At 39.2% G+C, this 13,204-nt stretch overlaps 1 protein-coding gene across 6 annotated transcripts in view; it reads right to left on the reverse strand.

Moving 5' to 3' along the window:
• Positions 1–13,204, reverse strand: part of INPP4B (inositol polyphosphate-4-phosphatase type II B) — an 822,790-nt gene that overhangs the window by 275,393 nt on the left and 534,193 nt on the right. For all 6 annotated transcript variants that reach the window (XM_005555983.5, XM_045391863.3, XM_005555981.4 and 3 more), the window contains one exon: positions 2,090–2,140. In XM_005555983.5, the coding sequence (XP_005556040.1) occupies positions 2,090–2,140 (51 nt within the window). The remainder of the gene's footprint in view (positions 1–2,089; positions 2,141–13,204) is intronic.

Below are 13,204 nucleotides of genomic sequence, written 5' to 3' on the forward strand. Positions count from 1 at the left end.
ATGTGGGATGGCAAGTACATGTGAGTTTCATGTATTTGGATAGCACAGAAAATAGCTGACCTGGAGCCAGGTACTTGAATGGTAGATCTCACAACAAGAGGGAATGGAGTAGGGGTGGGCAGTGGAGGAAGTTGGCCCAGAGCCAGGTCCCCCATGGTAGGCAATTATGCTATGAGGAGAACCTGACAAAGTCCCCAGAAATATCTATACCTTTGTCCATCAGAGAGCCAGCAAATCAGTATCTGCCACAGAGAGGACTCTAACACCAGTCACTGCCTGAGAAGCATCAAGTCTAGCAGTAAGGAAACCTCACCCTCACCAGGAGCAAGCCCAGAATAAACCTCTGTCTCCCTACTCCTTCCTCTTTGCTGCCACACCTGAGGAATCAAAAGAAGAAAGGACAGGTCATGTGTGGGAATCACATTAGACTTCCTCCCTACTGCACGCTGTTAGAGTCACAGAAGGTCTAGTCTATAGGGGGAAATGGTGGGAAGAGGTAGAAGAAAATAAAATTAGATAAGAGACTCAAGGTTTAAGATAATTAAGATGGATTCCCAAGAACCTGAGTGAGAGAAAAAATTCGGAGAAATCTACACAATTGGGCCAAAATATCATTAAAGCTTTAAGCAAGGGGAATTCAACACAAGAGCAGTGGTGGAGTGGGGTCAGGGCAGGCAGTGATCACAGAAGAAAAAAATTAAACCAGCTAAGCTTCCTTGAACCTTGGCAAATAAATGGAACACCTTGGTAGAACAATGTATTACCCATATTAATAGTTTAAAAAGTCTCACATTCTATGAAGCAGTGCCATGGGTGTGATGAGAGCGTGCATTTAGGATGGAGGGTCCTGTTGGAAGCAGGGCCCCAGGGTGGTAGTAGTGGAAACATGTGAGCTGGCCCTGAGCTGTGGAAGGGAGCCCTCTCCCCATGGGATGCAGCAGTCCAGGCTGACAGAAGCCCATCTGCCTGTGTCTGTGGAGGCCTGAGGCTGGGGAGAACTTTCTGGATGCGCTGGAGGAACTAAATGAAGGTTTGTGTAGTCAGCACAGAGATTGATGGTGGAAGTGAGTGGCACAAGAGGTTGAAGGGACAGGCAGAAAAACTGCAAGGATTGCCCCAAGTCAAAGCAGTTACTCAATCAGTCCCCAGGAAGAGACGAAAGGCTTGTGTTAGGCATGAGAAAGCAAGACATCGTCCTTTTCCCTCTGCTTCTTCACTAACAGCTGCAGAGATAACTGACATTATGCTCAGTCGAGTCAAACTTTGGTGCATATTTTTGGAGTCCTTCCTTGGCAGTTTGTGGCTGTGTTCAAGGAGAAAATGAATGGTACCTAGTACAGTGTCCTCACACTGACTGGAAGAAGGTTGTCAAGTGCCTGTAGAATTTCAGGGTATTTCAAATAGCTCTTCCAGTTGGCTCAGCCCCAGGGCTTCTCAGACCTAATTTACTTCTGGTCTTTTTCCTCCTCTCTGAACACACAGATCTCAAGGATTCAGCCTGTGGGGCTGTATCTTTTAGGAGCTGCCATCACCTACTCTAGCCTTGTCTAAGCAGAAAGCACCCAGTACCTTCTTGTTCTTCTAAATTCTAAATACTGGAGAGGCAATAGTTCAGTGCAGCAAGAAAACTTCAGCAGGATTTTCCAACATTGGACTGAACAGTGGTGACTGCCTCTCTTTTGACCTTCATTACAGTGTTTAAGTGGCAGGAAACAAAATATCACAATCCTATGGCTGGTTCTCTTCCTTCTTCCTGAAGCGGTAGAGATCACATCTGTAATTTCCCTCACCTCCTGTTGGTCCAGGAATCTTGGCTCTGAATCACAGTTCGGCTACCTGCAGGGCAAAGTCTAGGCTCATCTCTAGCCAGCCGAACTAAATATGAATTCACTTGAGGATGATTTTCAGGAAACAAAAAAATGAATTCCATGCAATTCAGCAAATATGTGACAGTACCTCCTCAAAGAGCCACACCCTCTTAACGTAATTCAATTTTATTTGTCAGCCACCAAGCAGGAGGCCAGAGAAAATCCAAATGATTAATTTAGAAGCAACGTGTGTGCCTTTTGGAAACATAAGAAACACTTACCCCAACTTCTGGCGGGGGATCCTTATGTTCTGGTAGGACACTGGTTCGAACCTGTGGAGAAAAACATTTTCTGTAAGACTTTGGGGTAGAAGCTAGTGCAGAAGCCTCACACAGGTGCAGGGTTTCACTTTCCTTCATCTCACATCAATTCAGACTCTGTGGTTAATCATTAATGAATTAACCTGTGTGCAACACCCATGGCAGTGCAGTGAAGCTGTGCTGTTACAGTTCCTGAACTTCCAGATTTTTCTAAGTGGACAGAGCTGCCTGGATCCTCACTCCATCTCTTTATCTAATACAGAGATATCTGGGATTTAGACAGATCTCTTTAATCTCCTAAAAAGGCAAGCTTCATTCAACATTCAAGGGAAAGGAAAGAGCTGGTATAGAGAAAGCAATTCCATGCATGCGTAATGAATGTTCCCAACACAAAGAAATGATAAATGTTTGAAATTATGGATATGCTGATTACCATGATCTGATTACAATACATCATATGTATTGCAATGTCATTATGTACCTCATAAGTACGTACAATTATGTGTCAATTTTTTTAATTAAAAAATTATTCTCCGAATGAGTGCCCACACTCATGCTTCTTATAGGATATCTTTCCCACTTGAGAATTGTGGGCCAAACTAACAGATACCATCATCTGAATTTACTGGAAAGGTAATTCTCAATTGTGGGAGGGGAAATAATGTAAAAGAACCAGTTATCTGGGTAATCTTTCCAAAAAAGTGTTCTAGTTGAAACACTAACTCCTTATATAATCAAGAGACATGTATCTTCAACTGAGTGGTGATTTTCAATCCTGACTGTACATTAGAATCACCTGGGAACCCTTTCAAACTCTTGGTGCTCCTCCATGCCCCCAGATATTCTGCTTCCAATGTACAGCTACCGACTCTATGGTTCTCTTAAGAAATCACATTTCAAATAAAAAAAAATCATGATTACCTTTCTTGCTTCAGAAAAAGATAGTGAACGTAAGAAAAGGCAAGAAACTTATATCTAGTATGTCTTAATTTGAAATAAAGATGAGTTAAACAAGTTAAATGAATATAAAGCAATATATAAGGACATCCTGTTTACTTGGAGAGAAAGGGGATTGGAGGGGAAGAATCAGAAAGCAACAGCCTAAAACACTTAAAGGATCAACATTTTAGGGGATCATTCTAACAAAATCCTTTTAATCATACTTCTCTTCAAATCCCTTAAGTCTTGACATACCTGACCATACCAAGTCAATCCTCCCAGATTGAAGGGATGCTTCTAATACCTCTAATAAGTTAAGAGACTTGAATCAGCTCCTTGTGGCCTGCTAATCTTGAACACAGTTGCCAATTCCTTGAAAAAAGCCACAAGCTATAATAAAATGTGCATTTCGACTTCGAGCTTAATACTTTTGGTATCTTTATGACAGATCCAGCACTGTCGCTTGCACAATTTGTCAGTCATTATAACTCAAAATTGTTCACCCAAGCACAAAATAAATGACATGAGAGACCTCAATGGAGTAAACACAATTTGTAGAACACACTCAACTCTTCAACTCAGGACTGTGTGACAGAGCACTTGCTGGCTAAGAGCATTAGCAGTTTGGTAGCTGCATTAACATTTTTTGGCCCAGATTACCATTCAGTCTCATTATCTGAAAGTCATCAACTGGCCTCAAAGGATGAGGAAACTATATACAAATAGAGGTGGTGGACAATGTAGTGTGTGTATGGATTATATATAGTATATATAAATATGGTTGCTCCCTCTATCTCTGTGTGTATATGAATAGTTTATTATACTACATATATATATACAGTATAAAGTGCTATATAATGAATATTCACAACATGTACCATATAATGCACATATGTGTACATATATACATTAATTTTTTAAAAAGTTGACAGCCAAATAACATTTTCCAAAGAGATACACTTGAATTTACAAATAAAGTGAAAAAGTCAGAAATTGGTAAGAGGGTCAACATACATAGAGTTGTATAAAGTATTTGATTTGGGTCATAAATATTAATATAAAAGTGTTTTAACATTAGACAAAGGTAGAAAATTCTGACAATTCCTGCAACATGGTAAACTCCCACATTTTAATAATTTTATATGTAGAACATGTATTTCTTATAATTATCAATAAACTACAGAAGGAAAAGAACATTCCTTATCTTCTTTTACATATATATTTAATATTCTTTATCCTATTACTGATGTTATGGTACATAGGTTATATCAGTGATGCTTTTCTTATATATTCCTCCATTGCAGTGAACACAAGCTAGGTAGCAAGCACTGGATTTGCTAGTGAGTAACGCCCCAGTATTTCTTGTTGAGACTTCAGAGGCCAGTGAGTGAGACACATATGTGAATAATTTAGCACAATGCAATAAGTGCTATAATAGAAATATGGGCATTGTCCTGTGGGCATTTAGAATGAAGTATAACTATTTTATCCTGTGAGTTTCAGGAAAGGCTTCACAAAAGAAGTGGTCTGGGTTTTGAAGGATGGCTAGGAGTTTTAGGCAAGGAAGGATATGATAAAACAAGCAGGGTTTTATGTAACAAGCACGTGTCATAGAGTTGTAAGAGTTCCGCGGGAAGGGTGCAGGATTTGAAACATGGTAGATTATGTGGGCCAGCAACAAACTACCAAGATGAGAGAATTTACATGAAAATGGGAAATGACTGACGGCTTCAAGGCAGATTACATGCTTAGGATCAACATTTAAATATGATGTTAGGAGATGTAGAAGAAACTGTGGCTACTATAGAAACTGACGAACAAATATATGAAGGGATATGTAAATCAACGAAACTGAGTATTCCAACGCTCTTTATCCAGGGAGATGATGCTGTCCTGGTTGTCCCTCCATTGAAAGTTGGCTGACACAAAGAATTTGTCCGGTATGGAAAATAGGAGACTTTGTACAATTGCCTCTTTAAATGTGCAAAGCATTTGAAAGAGAAAACTGCATACTTTTGATATTAAGAAATAATTCTGAGGATTTTTCCACTCTTAAAATGAATTGATTTGCACATAACCCACGACTTCTTAAGCTAAATGGCACTTTTCCCTCCAATTCTTCCAATAAATATAATCACCAAGATGCAAAAACAAAAACAAAAATGAACAAACAAACAAAAAACCAGAGCTCAGTTGTGTTCAGGGAATATAAGTATTCTGTTGATGCTATTGGGGCCCTGCAGGAAATGGCAGGAGTTACATACGTTTGGGGAATTGGTTGGGGCCATTTACTGGAGAGGGCTGTCTCCCATGTTATAGAAATGGAGTTTTATTCCACTGCATTATTCCAGGCAATAGGAAATCAGGCAAGGCACTGAACAGTGGAGTGGCATGATCAGAGCCCTTGACACATCCCAACTCTTCCCAAGTCACCTTGGGAAAATGATTGAACCTCTTCATGCCAGCTGCCTTTCAGCCTTTTTATCAGTTATTTAACATGGGGTTAATAGACCCTACAGGTTGTTGTATTCTATCCTTTTCAGCACTGCAAACAGTACCTGACCCAGAGAGAGAAGAACAAAGTGTGTGAGAAAGAAATGGAGGGGGGAAGAGAGAAAATGAAGAGGAAAGAGGCGAGGAAAGAAAGAAGAAGAGGAAGGCAGAGGAAGGAAGGGAGGAGGACCATGAGACAGGGAGCAAGGGACAGAAGGAGGAATATGTCACTAAAAAATACTAAGGCCTGAACAGATATAGATGAGACCTCTTGGTGAGAAAGGGATGAAGCAAAGGCTGTCACTGTAGCATTTGGAATATTCTGGTTCACCGACAATGTCATGCCTCCTGAGAATTGCAAGCCTTCCTTTGGAATTCATTTTCCCTTTTTTGGTCTTGTCAGCAGTTCTTCTGTCTATTTTTCATCACTATTCCCCCTCCCTGTCCCTTCCAGGAACATAAGAATGTCTTCCTGACTACAAATTTAAAACATTCTTACAGCTTCCTTTTGTCTAGACTTTTATGATGTCAAATAAAGCAACGCAGACCAATTAATGTGATCTGTAGAAAATCATGTTTCCTATTCCATCTTGAATATTTTTTAAGGTTCATCTAAAACAAATTTCCTTCTCTATCAACCCCAGAAGTTCAAAATTAAACTAACTAAATTTATCTTAAAAACAAAACAAAACCAGGTAGCATAGAGTGGGTTATTCTCACTCTTTCAGGAATTCATATAGACTACTTCACAAGTCTTAATTGTCCCCAACAAGACGCTGCTTCAGCTACCAATGCAGCAGCTGAACACAGGACTTTAGTGTTCAAATTTATGCAAGATATACTCCTCAGACTAGTCAACCTTGTTACAATGAGCATGGGCATTGCTGTCCTGAGGGTGGGAGGAGAGTGAGGACTGCTCCATTTTTTGTAGGTGAGTAGCTGAAAATCAGGCAGTGGGGCTGCCTGAAATGCTAGGAGTCTGTTGGAGATCCAGACCCAGAGAAGGAAAAGGCCATGCTGTCCTGAGTCTGCACACTAGACTGGCAGCACCTGACCTCATTCAAGTGCATCTGCTCATTGGTAGGTGAGGGAGAAGCATCATCCCTCTAGACAGTCTCAGCTGGCAGGCAGAGGGAAAGATATTGGTTATAGCGGAGGGACACCTCTCAGCAGGGATAGAGCCCAGATCCTCTTCCTAGAAAACTGTCACACCTGATATTGTCTCTGATAATGAATGTGTCTCATTTCTTTAAGAAAAAAAAAGTGTTACTCTAATTCTCTATGTATCTCAAATTAGAATATATCATCACATTTACTTGTCCTACTTGGAAGGAGACACATAAGTGTCTTTAATCAAACATTAAAATTTGACTACAACAGAAATGTTTTGCTCTGCCTCACAGTATGAATTTTCCAGAAGGAAGCTGCCTGCTTAACCAGGATTCCATATCCTAGAAACCCTGCTCCCAGGAGCAGCCATGTGGCTAGTTCTCACCAATGAAATGTACATGCAAGTGATGTTTGCTGTAACCAAGCTGGATTTTGCAAAAGTGATTATATACACTCTCTCCACTGTCTCATTCTTCTTCCAATGGCCATACATAGAGGAGTCCAGTCTTTATGTGGTGGCTGAGCTGCACCTGAGTCCCAAAATTACCACATGAAAGAAAGCCATCTGCCAGCCATCACTACTGGTAGTAGACTGTTAAATAATTGTGTTAGTTTTCTACTGGTGTGCAACAAATTACCACAAACTCAGCTGCTTAAAATAACATCCATTTATTTGTTCACAGCTTTGTAGGTTAGAAGTCCAGGCATGATATGGCTGGATTCTCCACTCAAGTCTCACTTGGCTGAAATCAAGGTGTCAGCTGGCTGTGTCCTCATTTAGAGGCTTCACTGCAGAAAGATGTGCTTCAAAGCTCCCTCAGGCTTCTCAGAATCTAGTTTCTTGCAACTCTTGAACTGTGGTCCTTATTTTCTTGATGGCTGTTCACAGGAGGCTGCTCTAAACTCCTGGGTTCACACACCAGCAGTCCTTGCCGAGCTCCCTCCTCCATTAAATTCAGCAACAGAGGATCTTCTTGCCATCAAATCTTCTCTAACTTCTGTTTTTAGGAAGAACTCACTCTCTTTTAAAGGATTACCTGATTAGGTTAGGCTCTTCTTGGATGATCTGTCTTTTAAGTGGGCTATATAATATGACCTAATCATGAGATTAAGTGCTATTATATCACAGCATTGAGGATTATGCAGGGATGTACATCATGGAGTGCTAATTTTGGGAACAATCTTAGAATTCTGCCTACCACAATAATCAAGAAATAAACTTCCACTGTGCTAAGACACTAAAATTTGGATATTTACATTTGCTTTGACAGAATAATTTAGACCCTCTGTTCTTTTTAATTTTACTAGGTTCTGGAAGAACATGTGGTGTTTGGTTACATGGATAATTTCTTTAGTGGTGATTTCTGAGATTTTGGTGCACCCATCACCTGAGCAGTGTACACTGTGCCCAATGTGTAGCCTTTAATCCCTCACCCCACTCCCACCATTCCCCAAGTCCCCAGAATCTACTGTATCATTCTTATGCCTTTGTGTCTTCATAGCTTAGCTCCGATTTATAAGTGAGAAATACTATGTTTGGTTTTCCATTCCTGAGTTACTTCATTTAGAATGATGGTCTGCACCTCCATCTACATTGCTGTAAATGCCATTATTTGATTTCTTTTTATGGTTGACCACATTTTCTTTATCTACTCACTGATTGATGGGCATATGGGCTGGTTCTATATTTTTGCAATTGTGAATTGTGCTGCTATAAACATGCATGTACAAGTGTCTTTTTCATATGACTCCTTTTTCTCTGGGTAGATACCCAGTAGTGGGATTGCTGGATCAAATGGTAGATCTACCTTTAGTTCATTAAGGAATCTCTGCACTGTTTTCCATAGTGGTTGTACTAGTTTACATACACACCAGCAGTGTAAAAGTGTTCTTTTTTCACCACATTCACACCAACATCTATTTTTTTTTTTTAATTGTGGTCATTTCTGAAGGAGTAAGGTGATATCACATTGTAGTTTTGATTTGCATTTTCCTTATAATGAGTGACATTGAGCATTTTTTCATAGGCTTGTTAGCCATTTATATTTCTCTTGAGAATTATTTATGTCCTTAGGCCACTTTTTGATATAATTATTTGTTTTTTTCTTGCTGACTTGAGTTCCTTGTAAATTCTGAATATTATCCCTTTGTCAGATGCATAGTTTGCAAAGATTTCCTCCCACACTGTGAGTTGTCTGTTTACTCTGCTGATTATTTCTTTTGCTGTGAAGAAGCTCTTTAGTTTAATTAAATGCCATTTATTTATCTTTGCTTTTGTTGCATTTGCTTTTGCGTTCTTGGTTATGAATTCTTTGTCTAAGTCAATATCTAGAAGGGTTTTTCTAATGTTAACTTCTAGAATTTTTATGATTTCGGGTCTTAGATTTAAGTCTTTGATACATCTTGAGTCAATTTGTGTATGAGGTCAGACACGAGGATCCAGTTTCATTCTTTAACATGTGACTTGCCAATTGTGCCAGCACCATTTGTTGAATAGAGTGCCCTTTACCTTCTTTATGTTTCCCTACTTTTGTTTGCTTTGTTGATGATTACTTGGCTGTAAGTATTTGACTTTATTTCTGGGTTCTGTATTCTGTTCCATTGGTCTATGTGGCTATTTTTATACCAGTGCCATGCTGTTTTCTTGGCTACAGCCTTGAAGTATAGTTTGAATTTGGGTAATATAATGCCTCCAGATTTGTTCTAATGAAATTTTGGATTTATTTAGTGTGTAGTTATGAGAAAATATAGCAAAATAGCTAACATTAAAACTTCATTTACTATTTTAAGGCCAGCAAGCATATATCAAGCACATATTATGATTCAATCACTATTATAAGCACTGACAATCACAGAGAGTAAGAGATTAAGAAGACAAGGTATATTTTGCTGATATGCAATAACAATGACATGGTAAGAGTCAGACATCTAATAATAATTGCTAAGAACCTTCAGTTTTCTAAAATCTATCAGCTAGTCTTCGATAACAGTTTTCCAGTTGTTTAATTTCAATCTCGCATGGAGAAAATGATGCATGTACAAATCTAAATGATTTAGGCCACAGAACCTTAGAGATGGAAGGAATGTCTCAGTTAACCCCCCCAAAAAAAAACCATCTATGCAATATGAAAATTATATCTGAAATATTCCTGGGAAGTAAACTTAACATTTCTTCTTCAACATTTGGAATTTCTAGCTTACTATATCTCACAAATCATTATCGTAAAGGTAGTGTTACAAACTTGTATGCCCACAGGCTCCAGGTAGGTTAAATTAATGAAAGGAGTGGGCTGGGTGTTTGAGACAATAGGAATTGGAGAGGACTCTGGCAAAATGGAATCACATTTCTAGTCTTTAAGGAGTGACAACTACCCAGCTTCAAAGGATTGAAAAAATTCTAAGAAATGTTCCTTCAAATATTAATAATGGGTAAATATTAATTCTTTTGAAAGTGGGCTATTATCACCACTTGCTGATTTTTACCAGAAACATGCTTTGTAAGTAAGGTGAGTGGGCCAAAGCAAGCCCACTACTATTTTAGTAAAAATATTTTTTAAAATGTGCTACCCTAAAACAGTTATTATGAATCTTGATAACACAGTAGAATCACCTGTAACATGTTTTTGGTTTTGTGTTTGTTTTAAATGCCAATTCACAGGTCACACCCCAGAATAATTAAATCAGAATGTTCAAGGGAAGGACACAAGCATCAGTATTTTTAAGGTTAATACTCTACTGATTCTAATGTGTAGTCAAGTTAAAGTAAAGAACTATTACTATAAAATAAATTAGATTACTTTTTGGTAAGAATGAGCCTCACGAACTAGCTCTAAGTCCTATGAGGAGTCTTAAAACATATTGTGCCATGTTCAAGCCATCAAATATGGTTCCCTTTGAAAAGAACACACAAAAAAAGTTAACAGATTCTCAGAGCTGGAACATTTTTAGGAAAAGTTCCTCAAATGTTAGTGTGCATACTCATCACCTGCTGGTCAACAGCTGGTCAGGAGGATGATCTCCAGACCATTCTCTAGAAGTCTGTTAGAAATGCAGTATCTCTGACTTGCCCCAGACATGTGAATCATAGTGTTCATTTTGGTAAGATTCCCAGTTCATTCATATGTACATTAATGTTTGAGAAGCTTTGGTTTGGAAGAATGCTCATGAATGAAATGGGTCGTAATGAGAACAGTAGGTCTTCCTTGCACCTAAACATGCCTGAAATAGAAATGAGGTTTATTATTCCGGTTATGAAGATCTTTTTTTTAATGTCAAGCAACTGTAAAAGTTCCAGATGATACCTTCCAGCAGACAGCTGCCCCCTTTTTATGTGAGACAAATGGCAGGTGAGGTAAATGAGACCCATAGAATAGGGTGCTAATCCAATGTAACTGGTGTCTTTGTAAGAAGAAGGGGAGATACCAGAAAAGCTCATGCCCAGAGGAGAGACCATGCAAAGAGGCAGCAAGAGGGCTGCTGTCTGCAAGTCAAGGAGAGAGGCTTTGAAGAAGCCAACCTTGCCAGCACCTTGATCTTAGATTTGCAGACTCCAGACCTGTGAGAAAATGAATTTTTGTTGCTTAAGCCACCCAGTCTATGGGTAGACTGGGTATTTTTTATGGGTAGCCCCAGCCAACTAAGACTCTGAGTCTACCTGTGTTATCTGGTATGGCTCTTTGTGATTTTCAACCAACAGCCTGACTGGCCTTTGCTTCTCAGCCCTGAAAAAGTGGAGATTGTAAGACATTCCACTATACTTCTTTAACATTACACCTGACACAGCCTCAGAATCTGACAAAAGTCTTTAGAGGGAGACCAGCCATGAGTCTGAATCTCCTTTGGACTCCAAATGTGTCATTCCAACTATACGTGAAAATTCGAATCTCTGCTGAGTGCTATGCCTGCCAGCTGCCACCTTCTGTTTGGCAAAACCTTAATATTCAGACTTCTAGTCACAGGGAGACTCTGTGAATACCTTCAGGTGAAAAACGGCTTTTTAGTTTCTCAGTATCAACTCAGCACTCCCTCTAGGGCATCTCTTGCCTGTTGTCAGTTTCTCTCTCTAGTTTCCCAAGCACTGTGAAACTATGGGGACTTTCACTCTGCTTTTTGGAAGCCTTTGACCTGGTTCTTTAGCCTCCTGCAAAGAGTCAGAATTCACCAAGTCTCTTCTGAGAAAAAAAATGGCCACTTACTTGAGCCCCCTGAATTCTCCATTTCTCACTTCATCCAACACAACTGCTGAAAGCTTTGCTGATTTCTCTTTCTCCAAGCAGCAGCTGCAGCAACAGCATCAGCATCAGCTCTCTGTCTAGGCAAAGGCCTATTCTTCAGCCCACTCTAAGAGTCAGCAAATACCCCTAGACAAAAATCATGGCTCCTGATAGCTCAATGTTGAAAGGTTCTCCTTGCTCTATAAATTTGGTCTCTCTAGTTATTTTTGCTCTGATAGCTTAATGGTGCTTTTAAACATGTGATTTTTTGCAATCAGCCCAGTTTCTTTTCTAGGTGTTGCCAGAAGGAGCAGTGCTTGTCCCACCTGCCACATCCTACCCTAACTGAACTCCTCAATATCCAGAAAAGTGATTGGTAAACTAATAAATCTTCCAAACATGTGGTCAAGGGATGAAAAAAATTATATTCAACAGAGTATGGTTATATGTAATTGGAGAGGAAAAAAATGCCATTTAAATTTTGGTCTGTCTATTATGTCTTTGACAAACTGGTACAAATGCATAATGACATTTGGTTCCTTTGGTAAGACTAGAGCTTACCTGGAAGCCTAAACACCATCCCAATTAACCAGTTTGGATAAACAGTAATTCTTGAGTGGGATACGCTATCTTGGGTTTTACTCACTAAATGTGATCATCTTTCAAATGTCAAGCACAGTCTACCAAATTATGTATACAAGTCCATTCTACAGACTTCCATGCCAAAAAGAAACACTAGTTAAGACAAACATAAGTACTCTTTTAGTTTGGATGCTCTAACCTTAGATGTATTCATTTCTTTAAAGCAGTGATGTTCACACCATAGCTCCTAGTCACATGTGTCTCTTTATGTTTAATTGGTGGCTCTTTAAAACTTCTAATTTCTCTATATGAATGTGCCATTATACTAAATTCTACCAGTCATACAGGACTCATGTAGTTCTTTAGGTTAATAGTGACTGTAAATGTGGCTCCAGAGTCATATAACTCTGACTATCCCTGCCATTACCCACATTTTATTCCACTTCCCTTTCCAACTATTACAGAGGTCTATTACAAGCAGGTGAAAGAATACTGAACGACAACAATATCTGTAGACATTACCTTCCTTTATCAGAGAATCACTGAAAGATACAGGTTCTGCTGAAAATAAGAGATGCTAGGTATGAAGTTTCGTTTTCATGGAAGTCAAAGAGGTCTCCTTACAGCTTTTCTGAGAATAAGTGATTCTGTCCTCCATACTACTTATTTCTGGGTCTTCCTGAAATGAACAATAGGCTGGGAAGCAAGCATTGTACAGACCCCATCGATTTTCTTCCAC

The sequence above is a fragment of the Macaca fascicularis genome, chromosome 5, assembly GCF_037993035.2.
Source record: "Macaca fascicularis isolate 582-1 chromosome 5, T2T-MFA8v1.1".
NCBI lineage: Eukaryota > Metazoa > Chordata > Mammalia > Primates > Cercopithecidae > Macaca > Macaca fascicularis.